This window comes from Bombus fervidus, chromosome 6, assembly GCF_041682495.2.
Source record: "Bombus fervidus isolate BK054 chromosome 6, iyBomFerv1, whole genome shotgun sequence".
In the NCBI taxonomy this organism is placed as follows: Eukaryota; Metazoa; Arthropoda; class Insecta; order Hymenoptera; family Apidae; genus Bombus; species Bombus fervidus.
In genome coordinates this window covers 14,117,603-14,140,268 of record NC_091522.1, presented here as the reverse complement: position 1 = coordinate 14,140,268, position 22,666 = coordinate 14,117,603, and the positions used below count along the sequence as shown (strand labels likewise).

At 32.3% G+C, this 22,666-nt stretch overlaps 5 protein-coding genes across 9 annotated transcripts; 3 read left to right on the top strand and 2 right to left on the bottom strand.

The window, feature by feature from the left end:
- The first annotated feature begins 70 nt into the window (after positions 1-70).
- Positions 71-3,785, top strand: LOC139988621 (uncharacterized). Its single transcript, XM_072006267.1, has 6 exons — positions 71-372; positions 485-1,011; positions 1,107-1,644; positions 2,621-2,803; positions 2,885-3,420; positions 3,704-3,785. The coding sequence occupies exons 1-6, from the start codon at positions 235-237 to the stop codon at positions 3,780-3,782; spliced, it is 2,001 nt and encodes a 666-aa protein (XP_071862368.1). The 5' UTR covers positions 71-234; the 3' UTR covers positions 3,783-3,785.
- Positions 3,786-4,021: 236 nt separating this feature from the next.
- LOC139987963 (uncharacterized) lies at positions 4,022-4,993 on the top strand. The gene is made up of 4 exons (XM_072004812.2): positions 4,022-4,215; positions 4,288-4,485; positions 4,588-4,797; positions 4,872-4,993. The coding sequence occupies exons 1-4, from the start codon at positions 4,029-4,031 to the stop codon at positions 4,898-4,900; spliced, it is 624 nt and encodes a 207-aa protein (XP_071860913.1). The 5' UTR covers positions 4,022-4,028; the 3' UTR covers positions 4,901-4,993.
- LOC139987961 (uncharacterized) lies at positions 4,977-7,839 on the bottom strand. Of its 4 annotated transcripts, none has more exons than XM_072004807.1 (3): positions 7,759-7,839; positions 6,783-7,103; positions 4,977-6,559 (listed from the first exon to the last, which is right to left on the bottom strand). In XM_072004807.1, the coding sequence occupies exons 2-3, from the start codon at positions 7,068-7,070 to the stop codon at positions 5,969-5,971; spliced, it is 879 nt and encodes a 292-aa protein (XP_071860908.1). In that variant the 5' UTR covers positions 7,071-7,103; positions 7,759-7,839; the 3' UTR covers positions 4,977-5,968. The 4 variants fall into 4 exon arrangements, with proteins under 4 accessions (XP_071860908.1, XP_071860906.1, XP_071860909.1 ...); XM_072004805.1 differs by lacking the exon at positions 7,759-7,839 and adding an exon at positions 7,222-7,423; XM_072004808.1 differs by lacking the exon at positions 7,759-7,839 and adding an exon at positions 7,243-7,423.
- A 683-nt stretch (positions 7,840-8,522) lies between these two features.
- Positions 8,523-16,229, bottom strand: LOC139987951 (uncharacterized). Its single transcript, XM_072004788.1, has 10 exons — positions 15,257-16,229; positions 15,045-15,148; positions 13,250-13,701; positions 12,900-13,183; positions 11,647-12,825; positions 11,212-11,501; positions 10,544-10,952; positions 10,377-10,478; positions 9,949-10,284; positions 8,523-9,795 (listed from the first exon to the last, which is right to left on the bottom strand). The coding sequence occupies exons 2-10, from the start codon at positions 15,139-15,141 to the stop codon at positions 9,792-9,794; spliced, it is 3,153 nt and encodes a 1,050-aa protein (XP_071860889.1). The 5' UTR covers positions 15,142-15,148; positions 15,257-16,229; the 3' UTR covers positions 8,523-9,791.
- Positions 16,230-19,609: 3,380 nt separating this feature from the next.
- Dysb (dystrobrevin binding protein dysbindin) lies at positions 19,610-22,264 on the top strand. 2 transcript variants are annotated; one of them, XM_072004811.1, is made up of 6 exons: positions 19,610-20,335; positions 20,435-20,724; positions 20,800-20,955; positions 21,020-21,160; positions 21,223-21,840; positions 21,940-22,264. In XM_072004811.1, the coding sequence occupies exons 1-5, from the start codon at positions 20,280-20,282 to the stop codon at positions 21,273-21,275; spliced, it is 696 nt and encodes a 231-aa protein (XP_071860912.1). In that variant the 5' UTR covers positions 19,610-20,279; the 3' UTR covers positions 21,276-21,840; positions 21,940-22,264. The 2 variants fall into 2 exon arrangements, with proteins under 2 accessions (XP_071860912.1, XP_071860911.1); XM_072004810.1 differs by having other exon boundaries at positions 19,613-20,335; positions 21,239-21,840.
- Positions 22,265-22,666: the final 402 nt, after the last annotated feature.

Sequence of the window (22,666 nt, the reverse complement as noted above, 5' to 3'; positions counted from 1 at the left end):
TACCGCACGACGATATCAGAAACGCGAAGACATTCGACTGACGTTTCCCGTCCTGAACGTATTTCGAGTCCTCTATCGTTTCGATATTCGTCTCGAAAACAGGCCGATTAAACGACTTGATTCGCGAATCTACCAACGCAAACCAAAGATAATACACGTAGAACGGGATATTATCGATACGTCTTTTAATCGTTTGCTAAAATATTACTCGATACCGGTTAGAATGTTCAGATAATGATATCTTCATTCCCGTCGTACGATGAAGAGCTTCTGAACAGCGCCTACGCGAACATAAGTCTAATCGCTGACAAAGCCTGGACCTTCGACAAGGAGGATCCGTTTCAAAAATTGAATCAATCTCTGTCGATTCAGGTAAAATACTCGCAAATTCCCTGAATCGTTCTGTTTGTCTTTCGATCGTTCCATACGCTAACCACCTACTAATAGAAAAATGCAAAGGTATTAACGATACGTCTTACGACAGAATTACAAATTGACCGCAAAGTACAGAGAGAATGGTACCGTCCATCGAACGAAAAGCGTTCGCGATGTTATTCCTAACTCGCGTTTGGCCAGCTATGGCAATTACGAGTACAACGAAGACCGCGAGAACGTGTACAAATCAGACGACGATTCAGCTCCTGTTTCGCTACCAAATTTCTGCTGGACGGAAGTTACCGAGCCGTGGATGCTACCGGAGGTGGAGAAGCACTTCGCCTGGTTAACATCGAGTGGGCCGCGTACGAATCGTGAATTGTTAGCTTTTACACTTAAACGTTACCAAATGATTCGCTGTGATCCAATACTCGATCGTTGTGTGTTAACGTTCGCGCGCAAGATCGATGCTGCAAAGCTCGGCAACGAGGATATCGGAGCCCGACGACGAAGTATCGAAGATCGTATGCGGCTACAAGTCGCATTGGGAAGACTGTCGACACGCGCAGAGGTTCGGCCAGACGGAGAAGAAGAACAGAACGAACCACGAGTCGAGCAAAGAAGCGAACCTGATCGGTAACACGGTCGCGATCAATCAACAACGTACGACATCCTTCTTTTTTCAAATTCGCTAGAATAACTGGCTATATTCCCTGCTAGAAATTCTATTCGATTGTCGCTAATTTAAAAAAAAACGATGTCTGTCAAGAATCAGATGCTACGGAAAAATTGGACAGTTATTACGAGTATCAACGTTACACCATCGAAAATTCAATGGAGATGCAGCTACACATTCGCGTAACTAGCGACGCGGTTCGAAGCTTATGGAAAGCGGGCGGCAGCAACGTTCATCAACAATTCCTCCAGCAGAGAATGCGTTTGCAGTGTTACAAGCTACAACAATCTCGAGAGCAGAATTGTCAGGGCAAGCAACAATTCTATTACGCGGTTCAATATCGACCACTGATACTTAGGACAGAGTGCCAAACGGTAAGGACGGAAACTTATGGAATGAGGAAACATCCGCCGCCGGTTCTCAGCCCGGAAGTGCCGGAATTTTTCCCCAAAGTTCCGCTAACGCGGTTCAACAGCAACAAGGAACAGAACGTTAATCGTATACAATATTTTCCATCCCTTAACGAACGAAGTTACCAAAACGAATTGTTTCCTTACAACAGGACCTACGAAAATACCGCAACTATATACCAGGTTTAAAATCCTATCTTGCTCCTCTAACGAATGTTTCTAATTACTTACGAAAGGATAGTCGCCTCTGGTTTCGATGATCTAGAAATGAATTATATTGTCGGCAGCATGATACTGAACGACACGCTTCTACGCGCGTTATCGTCGCTCGGCCTTAGTTTCCCGGATATTCGCAAATATATTCCCAGAATATAAACGTGGATTTAGATAGTAATAAAATAGAAATAAGATAGAGTGGTTTAGGTGAATAAGCAATTAGTTACAGCGAGGCACGTACGATAAATATAGAAGGTTGAACGAAAGGAATTGTAAGAGAATTCCATTTTTAGACTCGCCAGATTGAAATTTAATAAAAGATACTAATGATAATCTCGAAATATATTCGATATATATACTATAGAGGGTGTTGGGCTACAGATCTTCCACAAATTAAGGGGTGATTCTTGACGCCAAAATAAGACGAAAAACAAGGATAAAAAAGTTGCGTTTTCGGCTTTGTTTCTTAGTTACTTGCAATTGAAAATACCCCTGCACGCGAGCAAACCTCCTTGCACGAACGAAAGGAGGTTGGCCTATGCAGTGGGGCGGACAGTGATCCTCGATCGATCAAAGATCAAAGTCTCTTCCGTATTTACACTCTTATTCTAATTATCGTTACACATGGTAGAAAATCTAAAATGAAAACAAGAAACTTTAGAAATATTTCTGCGTATAATTCGGAAACTAAGACCCAGCGACTCATAACATATATAAAGAAATTTAAAGAAAAGTTGTTCACGATCTTGTCCGCGGAAAACGTGTTTCAAGATCGTCGAAATCAGTGCAGAGTATACCCTATCCCTTTGCAAATAATATAAATAATTATCTTCTGCGCTATCGCTGGTCGCAACTTCATATTCTATAAAGCGACCCTGAACTTTTGGCCCTAGGAGCCAACGTTCGCCCTAGGAGAGAATAGAGAAACGCTTGTGAATTTCAGAGTACGGGTATACCTCTGCTGTCAGCTACCGACACGAGCACGTTTATCAGACCTCCTCAACAATGGTATCAGAGGATTCCACCGCAACCGACGCAAATACAAATATCTGGCTCTTCGTCGACCCCGATGTGCACCTCCGTGCAACCACTGCGAACTGCTACCATTACTCATCATCCCGTACAGGTGGAAAATGAACAATCGTTGCGAACGATTATCTCAATGCAAAGTAAAGCTAAACATTGATCGAAGGTAATAATATTGCAGGTGCAAGAGAAGTTTTTACAATCGAATCCTATACCGATACCGGTGTATCAGCATCCGATAGAACTTTATCATGAAACGGGGCAAAAGAGGAAAAACCAAGGCGTTGATTTCAAGAATTTGATACTATTGACGAGGAACGCGATGAAGACGCATCGCGGACAATCGAAAAGCTCGCAACACAAAGCATCTTATCTGCTGGAAGGGAAAAATCGAGGTTGCAAATCGGAATCGGAAGTCCTTCAATGGCTGGATAAAAGTTGTTCGTCGAAAACGAAGGAACTCGCTGGCGGCAACGCTCTGGTAACGGAATTGAGGAATTTTGAGGGGAGAAGCGACAGAAAGACTTCGATTAGCAAAAGGGAGAAGGACAGCGCGAGAATCGGCGAACGAATAAAACCAGAAGTACAAGGGTTGAAGGCGAAGTCGATCGGCGAAAGGGATAAAAATGATACACGAAACAGAAGAAGACTTTACAGAGACGTGTTAACCAATGCTTCCGCTAACCAAGCCACCTTGGAGAACGTGTTCGAGAAAAGGTATAAACAGTCGCTATTTAATCTACAACGGTTCGTGAAATAAATTCCATTGAGACATAAAATTACGCAAAATATTACACGTGTGTTTCGATATGTGATAATTAGATCGCGGATTTTTACGCATTTCTATATCTTTTAGGGCGCGTCTAAAGAAGTAGAATTCGAATAAATCTACCAAATATCATAATAAATACTCTGTTGTGTCTTTAAATTTCGCAAAAATGCGTAAAAATCCGCAGCCTGGTGATAATAATTGTAATAATGCAAACGTGTCCAACGCTAGATACGACGAATTAGAGCAGCAAGCAATGGAGCAATATAGAACGTCCGAGGAATCATTGGCGCTTAAATATCAAGTATAATATTTTATTCTTACGTTTACTTACCCCGAGTCGCCGATCGTCTCGTCATTTGCCACGTTTCAAATTGATCACTACATTTGCCAAATTACGAAAATTATTCGCACGCGTAGCCGAGACGCGTCTTTCCTCTACGACGATATTAACGAGACTAAAATCGAAATGGTATTTCACCTGTGTGCGCGAGAGCGCCACGAAAATTTCGAAAGACGAACGATTTCCTTTTCGTAGGAGCTCGAGAGACAGGCGATGGAACAATACAAGTGTTGTGGAGGAAGCGTACAGGAGGAAGCAGGAGTTTCGCGTACGCTGATGGACGACAAAGACACCTGCGAGAGTTTTAAACAAAATTTTAGAGAAGAAAATTGCTACGATGGGGAGAAATGTTCCGGTTTTGGACGATGTAGTCCTATGAATACGGACGAGAAGAAAGAAGGTTGGAACGAACAAAACGATATATCAAAAGGAACGTAGAATAGTAAATCAATAATTTATTTAATAATCGTAGATGATTTTCGGGAAAACACGGATTATTTTGTACAAACAGAAAACAATAATGAATGCAGTATCCCTGGTCGATCTTTGTCCGATAAAAATAGTCGATCGAACATTCTATCAAAAAGTTTATCAACGTTGTCTGAAGAAATATCTCGTAAATCGAAAAACACAGCTAAGGGTGCATCAGGTGATGAAATGAACAGAAATGGTAAATAGTCCGATTCGATAATCTCCTAAGGTTAAAATTGACGTTTTAAATATCGTTTCCTTTTCCGTGATAAATCTAACGAAATAATTATCGCAGTTTCAGTCCGGGCATCGTCAAAAAGGCGTCTGATACTGGTGTCACCCTTCGAGAAAGAATCAGAAGCCAAATTAACAAGATCAACCGATCTAGAAGAATTTTATTGTATAACGCAAGCGAATAAAAATATTTTCGGCTATTATAATAACTCAAAAGTGGGGAAAATTGGCGGCGGAGATGAGAATATAACTATCGTTCAATCACCCAGGACAGAAGGTATAGGTGATTTGGAGATATGAAAATGGAAGAGATATATATAGTAGTAGCCTTTTAATATTTTTTTCTACTAGTCTGGCTCTCAGGCTTTTGGACCACGTGAAAATTGGAACTTTAGGAAGATCATCGTGGAAGGAATGAACCTTAGCGGGTTAAATTCATTGAAAAACGCAACCATATTACATGAATGAATGTATTTAAATATTATAATAAATGCTTCTAAAATACTGTATAATATACATACATGTATGTATATTTCAATAAAAAATGACTTGATATTTTTCAGTTACTAAACACGCAAGCACAACCCGTTTCACGCAGACACATACACGTGATTTATTCTGTTCGTTAATTCATCTCTCACGACATAGAAGAACAAGAAGAGAGCAAGTAACAGCAATTATTCTAAATTATCGTTATTACTATAGAGGACTACATATTTAACCATTGAATAGTCTGAATAGTCTATATAAAATGTATCATCGTACGGTTGAGAAACCAGTTAATGGCGAATCTTATCGAATATGAACATAGTAAAAGTGAAATGAGATAGCCTCTTCAGTCTTTCATTAAATATTCTTTATATAACTGACGACGATCTTTCATGATCAGATAATGAAAGTCAATGATTATCTTAAAAAGATACACGTAATATAAAATCGTAAAAATTTCTCTAAATGAAAATACAAATACTGAAGCGTCAATTCCTTGTAAAATGTTTTTCTCGGTGTTCCTGATTATTTTCTTTTTTTGCATATATCAGTAGATATATGTCGAAATTCCCGCACATAGTATTTAGATGTAAAAAAAAGGCCTCTTCATTATAGCGATAGAGAATTTACATAAATTGTACAGAAACTCTGCTGTATTGAATATGCATACATTACCCCCCGGTTAAACTCACAAATTCGCAACCAATACATATTTCATAGCAAAGTTAATTCGCAAATGCAATTTGAGATCATAAGTGACATTAGAAAATATCTAGAAATGTACCTTAAAAAATGAATATTATGTAAAGAAATGTTGATCAATACCGTCATGGCATTACCGTTTTAGGAACTAAAATTGTACAAACGCGATTTAACGTAAACTTACATTAATAATTAGTAATAATACGTAGCAATTTAAATGTAAACGTATCTAGTATCTCGTACGTATCACGATATATCTACCAATTATCAAGAAATTCAAAACCAGTTTTTGGTATAGTCCTTTCTTCTTCTTCCTGATTCAATTGAGAAGATTGAAAACTACTGTAAGAACTAGGAGTCTCTAATAGCGCTGTTGACTCATTAATGTCACTTGATTTTGTACGCGACATAACCACTAATGTATTTGTTTGACTTTTATCAGTATCCGAGTCCCTTTCCCTGACTAAACTTTCCATATCATCTGCCAAATTGTTTTGTAATTTTAATAAAGACGTTTTGTTCATCAATTTAGCAAATATACTTTCAGAATGATCGTTATCAACATTGCCTTTCAACAAACTGCTACACTGCTCGTTCTCAAAGATATTACTTGAAAAACAATCAGATTGGAAGCGGTTAACCGTATGAGATGAAGTATAAGCATCGTTAAGAGAGTTTGAATTGTTTCTATGTGATTTCGCTGGGCTTGAGAAATGTGGTAACTCTCCAAATTGAGTTCTTATTAATTTTGATTTTGCATCCTCTGTTGAATCTATTATACTAAGATTCATCTGTGACTGAGTCATGAATGAAAATGGAGCTGAATGCTCATCACGCCATCGCAATGTCTATAATATCATAGTAAAGAAAATTTGCTTTAACTAAGGAGTCTTAACTTAATGTTTTGAACTTGATCGCATATATATATATTAAGTCATAAATAGTAAAATATTTTAGACTCAAAATATTATATATTTATGATAGTCCGACATTAATCGACATTTGTATATTAAAGCAAAGAGTATATAATTTATGACATAATATTACTATAAACTTATAAATAGTACTTACAGAACCAGTTTCATCGATAACATATTTCATTCCTGTCTGTATACGTAGTTTCGGATACCATTCAGGTAATTCTCTACTGAGCTCATGTTTTTTTAAAGTATATTTTAATGCAACCTCTGGTTGAATGATAGTTTCATTAATTGCTTGATTCCGTTCTGCTATGCTTAATGTGTTCCATAGGCCTTCATAAGCTTCCTTAGTTGCAGTTATATCTTCTCCTATTCTTTGTGCCAAGGGATTTATGCTGTAGAAATATTGTTCAGCTCTTGAGCTTAATGTAGCACTCATAACGAAATTTTCAAACTAACGCGAAGAAAATATCTGCAATAAGAAGGAATAAACTTCTGTCAAAAACAAAATTAGATGATGGTAATATTATGTGATAAAAGAGTGAATCCAAAAATTGACGATAGAGAAACCAGAATACAGGTTACGATACCATTCGAAAATTATTAATTACTGATAAATAGAAGATGACAAGGCATTCGAAACACAAAAAATTCAATTACAATGAGTATAAACTTTGTGAAATGAAACTATTAGATTATCTATAAAAAGAACTATGTTTCATGCGCAGCTTAGACATTGAATGACAGAACGTCACAATTATGCAGCGCATATGTGAATCCACACTAACACATGTTTTTACATTAAATCTCTAAACTTCCCTTTCTTTTAAGATACATGTCACTGATTATAAATTATTTGGGACATTGAGGACAAAAATATGTTAAAAATATGTTAAAATAAACATTTAAATTATTGAAACATGAAATTATAATTTAAAAATATAATTCACATACGCGATTATTCGTAATTATATTAAACGTTACAACGTATATAACATTAAAATAGATGAAATTAAAAAAGTAAATAATTTATACAAATTATAACGCATATCATAAAAAACAATAAGTTCTAACAAATAGATAAAATATGAAATTATCAATTGCAAAGTAAAGAAAAATATAATTACAATTTGAGACAATAATTAAAACAGTCGTTGGCGACGTTTCTTAAAACTGCGGTAAAAAATTTCAACCGGAAATAAAATCAAATCATAGTTTTATGATACAAATTATATTTACTTCCTCACTCTTTTTAATATATCTTCGTATTAATTCATATAACAATATAATTAATATTTATTGCATTCGGATGTGTAATAATATAATTAAAAGGTTTTTACAGTAATTGTTTTTAAATAATATTAATTAAGTGGAAACATGATATTTGATTAATAAAAATAAATCTGTATTAATTAAATATATTGTTTAAATAAATCTGAACATCTTGTAATATTTAAACTTATCAAGAATAAAGATTTCAATAAATATAGTAGTACATTTAGTAATAGAGTTAGTAATACATTCAATCTATTCGAATTTCTTTACTTTACGTGAATAAATATTTATAAATATGTATTAATTGGAAATAAAATGGGAAGGAATGTATATTAAATCATTCATATGTATTAGCATATCTCCTAAAAGATTTATTTTGTTCTGTTTATTTAAAATTATAATAGGACAGTTCCATATCCTTCATTAGTTCTAGAATACTATTTTTCAAAGCAGTTAATAATGAAAATGAATTTTGAAGTTTCATGAATCATTTAAGAATAAAATTTGTTTAAACTCATATTCTTTATTGTAAACTTAGAACAATATAATGCCCCATTATTAGCTATATAACTAATTAGATTTCATTAAAATTATCATATATGTATATATATATATATATGCTTCACTTTTTTATTATCATACAAATATATACAATATTATTATTTTAAATCAGTTCTTGCGCGTTTTAGTAATCGTTTTCGTTTTTTATAATTTAAACGGAACGGATCACTTATTTAAAAATATACACAGTACACAAAAAATGATAATTATTTACATACAATAATGTTTGAATAGGAATGACAATAAATAAAGATCGCTCGTGATTTCATAAGAATAAATGTTCGCTGTTTAAGTATCACTTACGCAACTACTATATGGTATTTTTATAGAGTTTCAAGTTTCAAGTACAAACAAGCGTATGCTTTAACTGTAATCCTTTTTAAAAAATATATTTACAATCAGTATTACATCTCAATAGTGTGTACGAATATCGTTTAAACGAAATCGTTTGACAAAAAAATAATTAACTCTTATAGTTTCATTGTATTAACTCTGTAGGTTTTATAATTTATAACTCTTTCATTCAAAACACGGACGTAATTTAACAACACTGTATAATACAACTACTTACTGCCTGAAAAATCGGTTAAAATATCCAAGATAATTCCTTACATGAACGAATCTAGTAATTAGGTACCTTCGTAATTTTCATAATGTATATGTTAATGTTCCCAATATCAGATTCAAAATAGTGTATCACATATCGCAAGTGATACAAGATCACACAACGATAGTTTCTAGTATTCATTCAAATGAATGATATTTTTGTCGAGTAAAACCAATGTGATTTTTCATTAATCTTAACGAGTTGCTTTTTTCTAATTTCAAGCAGCAGGGTTCTAATAATTTAATATGTTTGTATAACTTTATCAATGACTTTTGATACATTAATGAGTGGCACTACGTTTGGAACTATTGTTTATCCATGAAGATTGTATCTTCGAAAAGTTACTTCTGAAGAATACATTTGATGAGTCTCCAATTATTTAAAAAAAAAATATACTAATAATGGCGATAATTTACGCGCAACTTGAATCTCGCAACTTTCTCATAATATACTATATGATGTACATATACACTATCTTCACATAATGATTGTGTATCTCAAATCTTGTTTTACATTACTCTAAATTAACACAAACACCTCTTCAGCTTTCATTACAAATACTGTATTGCTTTAGAATTACATAAACTAAAATTAGTGATATAAACAAAATAAAAAATGTAAAACTGCCCGAAATAATGAAGAACACAAATAAACTAAAACGTGTCGAATTTATTATTATATAAAATTCTTAAATAAATCGAATTTGTGCCATCTAATTTATCTATAAAATGGAAAGAATAAAAGCAAGTCTTTTGCAGTAAATAAGCAATGCAGTAATACTCATAATAAGCAACTCTTATTGTTGAAAATTATAGAAAGGCAAAAAAACATTGCACAAAAAACATAGATCAAATGTAAAATTGTCCACAGTTACCTGTTTGACAAATGTTTAAGGGGACCCAGACTTAGGATAGATGTAGCACCAAGCGCACCTAAATTACAAGTATTAGGATTTCGTGCACCGTCTATTGTAATTATAGGTAATCCAAAATACCCGCCCGTTTGAACACTTAGTTGTGACAACGGGATGTAGCTCTGTATACCAAGATTTGATAAACGATTCAACACATGGGGAGATTTCAAATCTACGACCGGTAATGCTAATTCTGCACCACCATTTTGTGCTACTGTGTCTACTTCTTTATGATACGCTTGTTTGTGCGTTGTTAGCGCTTGAGCTGTTGGGTATTGGGCAGGACAAAGATTACACCTAGTACCAAACATTATCATTATATATATAATAGTTTTATAATTATTATCTAGGAAATCTCTACTCTACATTATTGTTGAAAGTATACTTACTTGTGAAGTAATTTACTTGGTGCACGATGGGTAGCCATGTGTTGAGTTAACATTTCCTGATTCTGGAAATTTTTATCACACACTTGACAAGTTAATAATACTCTGTAACAATGAAGAATATTATATTATCAATAAATGTGGTAGAATCTTCCTTTAATTTATCTTACCGTGGAGGTCTTCCACGTCTAACTACTGGCATTTGTGGTGGGGTATCTTGTGTTAAATCTACGGTGGGAGGTCTCGGAGGTCTTTCCACTTCGTTCACAGCTGATTTGTTTTGTTTATTGTGGGGAACAGCAAACTGACCCTGATCTTGCTGTTTTTTTTGTGAACTAGCTGGTATGATAGAAATAGCAGAATTCAGAGTGAGCGCTGTAACATTTAAAGGCTGCTGTGAAGATGTAGTCCTCTGTTGCTGGGGAAGTATCTGCTGTTTGTTTTGTTCACTTGATTTATTTTTATTTGCTGCTGGAGTAACAGTAATACCTCTGGCTGCCAGAACATTAGCCACAGCCTTTGCATCAGACTTCTTGCCCCCAGCACCTGATGTGTTCTGCACTTGAGCTGGAGCGGAACCTTTAGATTAGTAAAATATGTTTTTTTTATTCTTGTAATGCACCTCTTCCACGAATAGTTAAGTTTTCTTTCAGAAAATATAATCAAACAAACGTAAAAGTAAATTTAAAAAAACAAACATAGAAAAATGATAAAAATATAAAATCCTATTTCTAATATCGAAACTAATCTTAGAAGAGGTATTTAGAATTAAATACATAAATTACATACAGTAAAATATACATTAAGGAAGAAATATATAATCAAGTGTTAAAAGTACCTGGTTGTCTAACACTAAGAGTTATGGAATCCGTAAGATGTATAGTAGAATCATTTCTATTTGTTTGTTGAGTTGTAGCACCTTGAACATTTTGTATAACAGGCAGACCGTCATTTCTTTTTTGCTGTGCAATAATATGACAATCTGCATCTTCATTTCTATCTGGTAATAAAACATCCATCCGTCGTTGTTTCATTGCAGAGTTATTCTGCTGCACTTGCATTGATTGTTGCATAGGACGTTTCATACGTTGCCGCGGTGCTGATCCCGTTTGTGGAATCCGCGGTGCCCTGCAATACATACAATGCAAATTAAACTGCTTAATAGTTTATTTGAAAGAGAATTCATCATGTTTCGTATCTTGTTCCATATCTTGTTAACTTTGATTAGAAACATATTACATGTTTTAACGATTACTTCATCAAGAGTACTTGCCGACTATTTTGTGCAAGAATAAGATACCTTCCACGTAAAATTTGCTGAGGCAATTGTGGATGCATTTGCGGCGGTGCAGTCATTTGTGGATATGGACCTGGCCCATACTGAGGATATAAGTGTGTTATATGAGAAGGATAATGCATGCCCTGTGGACCAGGAACTCTATACAACGGTGGTCTTCCTGATGGTTGTACAAAGTAATTTGGACCAGGGATCATTGTATTAGCACCTGGTGGAAGACTTTGAGGCATTTGCGTTTGCGGAAGTGGCATACGTTGTACTTGTTGAGCTAGTTGTTGAACAGGTGCGGGTAGTTGTTCAAAATTCACAGGTGATATTATTTGCTGCCCAGCACTAGCTACTGCATTATATGTAGGTGAATTTGTTTGATGAGGTGAAGTTAAAGGAGAATTCCTATTTATTTGTTGCGAGTTTGTTGTATTTGCAGATTCCATTGATACTGTATGAGGTGAATGTGTATTTAATTGTGGCGATGCTTGGCTCAAATGGGGTGAATTTTGATTCAAATGAGGTGAACTTGTATTTAAATGAGGAGACAATTGGCTCACGCTCGGAGAAAGGGGCGTTCCATGCATTTGAGCTTTATGCATGGAGACTTCCAATAGTGAATGAAAAATAAGATTTATACATTCCGGAATATTGCATTGATAATGTCCAGCTTTGCTCCGATGCTCATCTAAATGAGCAATATCTTTAAACTTTTCGTTGCAAACGCGACAAGTACTAACGGTCTCAGCTAATTTTTCAAGCGAAACGTATTCGGTTTCCGAAGGTAAATTATTCGATAAGGTTTCATTTTGATTATGTCTTTGGTGCTCAATCAAATTTTGTAAAAGAGACCCAGCATTCTCAATATTATTATCACCCGCATGTTCTTCATTTTCTTTAGAATTCTCATTATTCTTATTCGATAAATTAGTTGACAGTTGATTCCAATTAAAACCAGTTGTGCTTTCTGTTGATTCTTCAGGTTTATCTTCATCTTCAGAACACACTGTTGTACAGTCTGTTGTATGATTTGAAAACGTAGAAGACTTTGAAATAATATTAATAGTTGGATTCTTTGCTAAATCATGTATCATGTTTGATTCATGACCTCTATCATCATCCTCTTCAATGCCTGCATTATCAATTAATCGATTCATAGATCTACATCTAAAATGTTAAATAATGAGTTATAGTAAGGATACTTTCTCATTCGAGGATTATTTTTAAATACACAATATTACCCGGATTGTTCACCAAGTTTCTTGAGGTTTTCAATTGTTTCTCTACATGTTGCTTCCAATGCATCTGATTCTTCATGATCTTCTGTTTCGGAGAGTCTTTTATCTGAATTATCATATTGATCTGTATTTTGTAGGTCATCAACATTTTGATCTTCCTTTTCAGATGGATTTGCCATATCACTTCCTACACCTGAGTCACTTTCATTGACATCTATGGATGGTCTATCATTTTCCTCCAATGGATTATGTTCGTCGACATTGAACTTAATGCTTCCATATTCATCCTAATAATAATATTTTCCATAGAATTACATCAATTAAGATTTCTCATATTTATAAGTGTAACATACCTGTTGTTCTACCATCACGTTTTCAAACGGCTGATTAATCGAACTTTCTGTATCTTTTTTCTTTCTGTGTCTCTGATCATTCTCTGTTGCTCCAGCCACGTCTCTGTAATTGTGATTTTCAGTTCCCAGATTAATGTTGCTTTTCACAACAGTAAAATCCTCTGATTTTGATGACTTTTTGAGTTTAAGTTTCAGAGGATCGTTGAAATTCTGTTTTTTTAACGTTAATTTCAAAGAACCCTTCTTTACTGGGTCTAGCCAATATGTATTGCTATTCTTTTTCTTGACACTTTTCAAAGTAACCCTTTTTAAAACTATACGTGGTCTTCCCAAATGTGTATGAATGTGACTACGTAATTGCTTTTTTGTTACAAATTGTTTTTTACAGACTTCACAGTTAAATAATGGAAATCGTAAGGAAAATATCGTTCTTTGATTGTCTATGTGTTTATCTGAAAAAAGAAAACCCCAATAATTACAATACACTCATATAATAATTTTACATTACAATTACATCTGTCAATTGCATTACTTTATGAAAAATGTTGTACTTGAAGATGAATATTTAATAAAAAAAAAAAAGAAACTGGATGTGTCCAATCACCTTTTTAATTAAAAGACTGAGAATAGTAAGAATTAAATAATTTGCCGCGCTTTCATAGCTATTATCAAATCCGCTAAACTGATATAATTTCCCGTTGGATATATCTGAGAACTATACGTCGATTATATTCAAACATGTTTATTTCAAAGGTTCACTCACTATCATCAACGCGCATTCCGCCGTGTTACAACGGATGTAAACAATCGATGCCGGTGTATATGCAGCAACAGCAAGTGTTCACGCAAAATGGTTGCAGCAGCAGACCACCTAGCACAAGCGAGATAATTGCCTCAGCTTTTGCCGAGAATTGAAAACGGGATTCTCCAATCGATACTAGCTAAAGAACGAACATCATTGGTTCACTTCATATTAGCGCAACGTTCCCGCCGCGAAATGCATCGTATCAAAATGCATTTCATCCGATACCATTGCGGACGTACATAAAAAATTGTTTTTTACCGGTCTTAGATAGTTATAGCAATTTATGATAATGTTACTTATTAAAATACATATATAATCAATGGGATATTTCCAATTAATTATACAAATGGGCTAAAAAGGTAATAATATTATGTTTTACAAATTTTATTATCATAGCTCTAGTTAAGGAAAGGATATCAATTTGTGATTTATTACAATGAAATAAAAAAATGTAAATTATACCAAATAATTTTGTTAACGGAACATTATTAACAAATAACAAAAACCTCCAAGTTTATCCAATTATTATGCAGCACTAACAGAATCCTAACCTCTCCTCAAGAGTTTAGAATATAAATTTTCATTAATACCATTTGCTTATAAAGTACAAATCCATAAAATTTGCTCAAAGTACATTTTAAAGTAAAAAAAAAGTTTATTAAATAAAAAACATAGTATTTTTATCCACATTTTGATAACAATGTTAAGATTTGGCTAGAGAAATTTTGCAAAATAGATTTGCAAAGACAACCATAAATTAGTAACACAGTATTAGAAACATTAATCTTTTATAGCAATATCTTAAATGAAATATATTGCTTTCTGCAAAAAAAAATGCATCTAATGGAATGAGGATATTCCGCTAAAATATTAATTTTCAAGAATGTATTCTATAGAAACTAACCTACGCTTAATACTATTTCTTGTGTATATTACATTTATGTATATCATTTGTTTCATTTTCATTCAATATTTTAGAAAAAAACATACCAAATTTTTGCAAATCATCCACTGCACCGTCTTTACAAATTTTGCTTTGGTCTGAAAATCTAAATTCCTCAAAGCCTTGATCCAATGAATTGCTCATTTCCACTCTGTAAATTAATCATTTATTTTCTTTATTATTGTATAATATAATCGTTATTAAAGTTTTTTTAATAACATTACAATTATGGTTGATTATTATTGTATATCATACTTACAGGCATTGTTATTAACAACGCAAATTGTCATGAAGTCATTAACAATGATCAATTTTGATTTAGATAATTATACACTGGTAACTAAATACGTCAATAATATTTATAAATTAACAAAATCCACATATTCTAATTTGCAGTAATAAACAGTTCACAGAATTCTTAGTCACTGAGAAAATTAATCAGATCGTCGTAAAAATGATTCCTTACAAAATTTATTTTTATTTAATCTTATTGAGAGATGTTCGTTAATGTTTACGATTATATTTGAAGATATAAATGGTAATAAAGTCAATTGAACACGAGATAAACTTTCAACATATATCAAATAAGTATTTTGTTAACTAAATATATTTGTATATATATATAAGTAAAAAGTATTATATTTGCTTTTAATTAATGACAACCGACCCGGTGTCGATATTACATGTATCGTTTCAAAAGAAGAAATGAAATCACGATTTATTCAATGTATATAATTAAGTGGAGAAAAAACACGTAGTTCCATTTATGTTTAGTCGATGAAGTTTTTATCCGATTTGTTACATATAGTTAAGTATAACGGCCAATATTATGACTATGACATGATCACTGCGCTGTTTATGGCACATTTGTAGTAACGACATTCAACGACGGTAAAATCGGCGCGTCAACTGCGATGCCTACCGTAACCAATCTGAACTTATTATTAGTACGTGTTATATCGAGCCGCCAATATGGCGGCGACGCGATGAAATCCGCGCGTCCGTCAGAATAATCAACTCAATGTGAATTCGTGCCGAACTGTTGAAGCGCGTTCAGCGACGGGTTCAGAGTGTTCAGATGCGTTGTTTTGTAAGAACACGCGCGCGCGCGCGCGCGGGGTAGCGTGCGCCGATCGCTGCAAACGCTGAGCGCTTCCCTCTCCTCTCTTCTCCTCTCCTTTCCTCTCTTCTCCTCTTGACGTTTCGTATCTTTGTGTATCTAACTTCTCCTCCACTGCACACCAACCACCACCTTTATCCACTTCCTCTCCTCCCTCCCTATGCCTTTCCCCTTTTCTCTTCTCTTTCTTGATTTTTTTACCTCCGCACTGTCATATCTTCCTTATCAAAGATAAAAAAGACTCATTCCCTTTCATGTTTCTACTTATTCAAGATATATAAAGTAAGTGTGTATTGCAACATCTTGTACGCCCTTCGTGTAAAACCCAATAAAACAAAAGAAACCAACCGAAATATATGTTGGAACTGAAAATGGTAGGGAGAAGCAGAGAAGGAGCCCGAATTGAAATTAAGTCAACCTAACATGCACTCAAGTATGAGTAGGGAGCCAATCCGTTCATAGCAAGTATTGTCGACGCAAGCGCAACTCGAACATCACTGTGAAACTCTTTTCTTCTCTCCCATTTTCTACCCCTCCCTGCTTTTCCTCTCAATTCCTACTAACAGGCCATCTCTTTCCCTTCCTTTTTCATTAACTGATTCTCTTATTTTCTCTTTTTTGTTATTTCTCTCTTTCTAACTTCTGCTGTCTCCGTCTGTTATCCTTTCAATGTTCCACGCTGTCCCTTCTTAATCCATACCATTCTCCAGCAAATTCTCGTCAACGTTAACTTCCAATTACTATCTATCAACCATTGCGCCTAAATTCTGCAGTGTAGCGATGACAGTTTTCATCCACAATTTCTGATGATTATTGATTTTTGTTGGTTTCAAGAAAATTGTATCAATTTATTACTACGACATTTTATATTAAAATTATACAATTTAAACATATATTACGTAAGAATATGTGTACTTACATCTATTCGTACACATCTTACTACTTTAAAATATGGTTGTAATTTGTTACAGATGTACACAGTATATAAAAACAATTTACTGTTTTTAAATATAATTTATGTGTCTATACATTTTGTATATGTCGTACACTACCATCTGATATTATATATGCATATCGTATGTTTCAAATTTCAAATTTGTCTTTCTCGATCAAATGGAAAGTCAAGGTTTAATATTGATGTGATAGTAGGGAAACGTTTTTACGTGTAGTTTTTCTATGGAAAAGCGTGAACCAAGAAGAATGCCTGAAATAACCGGTTTTGTCGGGAAAATACATGTGAACAAGGCGTGGCAGAAATGGTTGGAGGCCAACAGGAATGAATATAGTAGGGGAACTTAACGGAACATGTCGAAAACGACCGAATCTGGCATCTATTGATCGTAGTAGGTTCTGTACAGTTTTCTACAGATACTCAAACAACTCGAGCTTAAAATTCTATATTTAATTCGAATAGAATCCCATATTATTCTATTATGGGCATTAAATGATTGCGACTTTATAGATTCTTATATCTACTTAATAGTCTTTGGCATTAATTTTTTGTAATACATTCGTATCTATGTTGAGTAATGTGACCTCGAAATAGTCAGGAATTACATTCATGAATCGTTGTTTACACAGTTCTACACTAGTTTCGATGTGTATTTTATCTCAAAAAATAAGAATAGTTGCTGTTACATTAGTGGTTCACTCTCAACTATTTTTGTTGCTTTGTTTACGATAAATGAAACTCAAGCAAGCAGTTGAATGGTTAAATATAAGTTAACATTCTCATTCCGTGGAATACTTGACTATTGATTTCATCCCTACCACGGACTTCTCGTCCTTTAGTTGGCAACTCCTAGTACATAGTATGCGCTGTAGTCATGATAGTATGCGCAGAAACGTAATCGTCTTTATGGAGAAGACGAGTTCACCACGATATAGTAGTGGTCTAACTTGATGCAAGGAGAAAGGGGATACTTGGATACGTACGTTGACCCAACATCCCTGACTACTCCTCCCTCTCCAGCATCTCCTCCCACAAATCTGGTTTCACTACGAGTTGCGCACAACTTTCTAAGCTCGAACCTTCTCTGGCAAGGTTTGTTCAAGTTATGCTCATTGCGTGCGTAGCAGGGATAGAAAAAGATAAAGATTTCAATGAAGGCTCTGCTTAACAGGACTGCACCAACTTGTTCAAGGTTATTAATGGAAAAATCTCTAACTTTAAAATAATGAAGTTTTTCTTCTACATTACTTATCAATCATTTAAATAGTTTAAAGCATATTATTTTTCATCTTATTATGATACATTTTTATAAATAAACAAAAGATATAAACAGAAATATAATTAATTCAATGTAAGTAAAATGTTCATATTAAAAGTTGAAATAGCACTTATAAAGTTTGAAATAGAATAAAGTTTACAAAAATACAATTTTTTGTTTTAGAAATTCATTATTATTGACCTTGTTATTGTGTATATACATCACCATACAAAACATTTCGGAATTGAACACGCAGGTAGAGGAAAACTTGGCAACACAGGGAATACCAACATATACATACATACATAGTTCTACGGTTCCGCCATGTATCTTCACAAGAATTATTTTACTTGTAGACTTCACTACACACAACTTTCTTTTTTCTTATTTTCAACCATCCGAATTTATATTGCATGACAATTAGTTATTAGTTATTCTAAATGAAACTAGAAAAATAAGATATTTGTATATACGTATATACATAAATACCACCCTCTTAAAATTGTTGTATTTTGACACAATTTACAACTATAGGTAAAGTAATATAATATATTGTACATGAAAAAGAACATAATAATAATATTTTTTAATAAGATTTTTTTTTGACTGAAATATTTGTCACAAATTTAGGTTAATGTATTAACTATCTATAATTTCATCTTAATGTTAGTAGTAATGAGTTATATCGTCTCTACTTTTTGTTCAATTAATATCCATTAAAATTACCTAAAAGTAATTTAATGTATTATTTCATTAGATTTATATACTGATTTTTCTTACACAGGTAATTTACAATTTGACCTCGTTTGTTGACCTCACTGGTTGCTAGGCACCAGTCATATTGTCAAAGGGAAGGAGTTAAGCTTTAACGATGTTGCCAAATTGTTTCATGTTGAAAATGTATAGTCAAAATCTAATGCACTAAATTGTTTATGCAGTAAAAATCAGGAATTCGTCATAAACGTAACAAAAATTATTTATTCATGCTTACTTTACAATTATCCTTATAGTATAGCATAGTATAATATCGAATCCATATGAATATAAATAGTTAACATTTTTATTACTTAACATGTAAACTAAAATTTGTAAATGTAAAATTATATCTTTTATAAATCTAACACACATAATGTTAATGGAATATTATGTATTAACATTCGATATATAAAAAATTATTATTTTATGTATTTTAGAAATTTACAATACCATTATTTGTAGTTTAAAACAAAAAGTAATTATTTTTGAGGAAATGTACATATGTCTGTGTGCATGGATTGTCATTATCAGTGTTGCCAACTAACAGAAAGGTTGCGCAGTGTCATATCTTTCACAAAATATGAAAAAATGTATTGAAATTAAAACATATGTACATAAACTAATTATATGTTTGGATTAAGTAAAAATCATGAATGATATGTTGAATAATGAATTTTTTATTATATTATATGTAATTTGACTAATTTTATATTTATTATGTTTAAAATTAATATTCGAATTATAATTTCAAATGTTTTAAGTTGTCATTAACAATTGATTTTGGAGGTTTCTACATGCAATACTACATGAATGAATATAAATAAGCTACTATTAGTGTCTTCAAAATAGAGGTTATATTGACGCTGCTAATATTTACAATAACTTTTCATTATAAATATTGTGAACTAATATGTGTTATCTTATATCAGTATTTCAATGCAAACAAGTGATCAATTTGATATAAGCTATGAAAATCAACTCGGTATGAACAATTTTCATTATTGATAATACATGTGTCAACAAAAAAATTATTTCATATGATAATGATACATTTAATAGTACACTTTACATATAGAAAATATAATATAATAAATTAAATTTTATTAGTAATTTATGCAATAGTATTAACTAATTTGAAAGACTTGAATTATATATACCATTATAATCATAAATTTAAAATAAAATAATTTATAAACATGTTTAGCACTTTGCGTAACAAGTTTCAAACAGTTCAAGAAGGTATATCTGCTAGGTAAAAGATTTAATTTTAACCTTATATAAATAAAAACTAAAATTAAAGATAATTTACTATGTATTTTATATAAGTCTTGGACTAACTTTGTTATTTTAGTATTAGAGGATTAACTGTTGTTGAAAATCCAAAACAAAAAAAGACTGGCAACATCAGAAATGTTAATTACAATGCAGGAGCTGATATCTTACATAGATTTCAATTGCAATGGAATGAACTACATGAGTTAGCAGAAGAAAATGCGGGTAAAGCTCAAGAAGCTGATAAACTCATTGGAACTATTTATGAAAAACTTGAACAAGAATGGAAAAACATTACGTGTTTAAATAGTACTTTAGCTTATATTCCGAAAATCAACAATGCAATACAGGATCTTATGGACCAAATAGGTATTCCTATATTAAATGCATTTGTAATTCAAGAATAATATAAAAATTAATCATAAATACTTCATGTTATTAAAGGAACATTACAAGAAATGTTTGAGGAGGTAGAAGGTGCTATATATCAATTAGAAAATTTAAATGAAATGTTAGATTTGCAAAGTAGACAATTGGATCACAGATTTCAATTAGCCTTATATAAGGAGAAAAAACTTGCAGAACTAAATGTTATTAAAGGTAGCTTGTATAATATTTAAAATGTGCTAATTATAAAAATGCTAAACCTGAACGTAAATTTTAGCAAAATTGGCTGATGAACATATTGAGAGAGTATCAAAATATGAACTTAAACAGCAGAAAATGATGAAAGAAAGACGTGAAACATTTGATGAAGCTTTTAAAGAAGAGCTTAGGGAATACAAAGCAACAGGATCCATATCAAGTGTGTTTTAATATATTTCAAGGATGCAAGTTTAACTTAATTTTAAAGTCAGTTTTGTGAAGCTTATTTTTATTTTAGAATTGCCAGTGACACAACAAGGGCCTTCATTGGATGAGATAGTTTTGGATGTAGATTCAACAATATTTAATGAATTTCTAAAAAATTAACACTTTTAAAGGAGAGGAGGAGGATTTATTAAGGAAATAATTCTGTTAAAATCTATTTAAGTGTTTTAAAATATAAGAATACAATAAATAATTATATCATAAAATATATTATAAATTATTAAATATATTATAAAAATGTAATACACAATTATGTAAAAATCTATATAAATTGTACAAGAATTAAATAGTAACTTTTAGAAATGATTTTTATATTTTTTATTTAAATGTTATGAAATACGAAGTACAGAAATATATCAAATTTATCAATATTCAAGTTGTTACCTCATTTGATTGAAAAAAAGATTGCATAATTATAGGTTCGTTTATTTTTCAACGCGTTAGACTTACGTCTTACATCGAACGTGTATCAGCTTAGTATTTATTTGAGTAGAGAGCACCAAACGCGTTCCTAACCTTATATATAAAAGGCTTGATCTTTAGAAGAAAGATAGAAGTTAAAAGCTTTTTAACTCTATAATACACTGTTATTTTATTTACTCTCGTATAGAGTAGGTGCTTGTAACAAATTACGTAATTAATAATATAAACTGAAATACATTTTATTACGTTTCTTAGTTACACGATTTGTGATAGTAATTATACGTTTTCCAGGTTTATATGTTTTAAAAACTGTTGATACAGACAAAAATATTATTAAAAATGTTGCCAAAATATGCGAAAAGGAGCTATATTTTAGATAAACTTCACAGAGGAACTGTAACGGTATTAATGGGTATAACAGTAGTTTCTGGAATAGCTTTAGCGTATAAAGGGTTTTGTTATTTTCGATATATTCGACCAGCGCTACGAGAAATACAAATGAAGAATGATGAAGAATTATTAGAAGAAGGAAAATATGTAGCAGCTGTTAATTAAAGTAAAAAAGTAAATTAGGATATGTATGCAGATTGTAATAAAATACTAATTTAAATAAAATGTTTAGAATTATTTTCATTCACTAATATTGAATTTATTTTATATATTTTAGAGGACATTGTCATATTTAGAAAATTTAAAATATGCGTAGGTGATGCATGAAATATTTGTTAAAATATAGGAGAGAAAGTACACTTGTGCGTAAACTTTAATTCATAATATTTTTAGAGTTCTAATTTATTTAAATGTCATCACAATTGTGCACATCTGTTACTCAGGTGCCATTCAAATCAATATAAAAAGATATAAGACTATACCCTGAGAAATCTTGAAATAACAAATGCATTTTGTATTTTATTTTTGCATATACTATATCTTTGTCTAATTACTTGTTACAGATAAAACTTGTAATGCTTGATTTTTATCACTATTAATAAAGTATTATTAAAAATTAAATATAGAT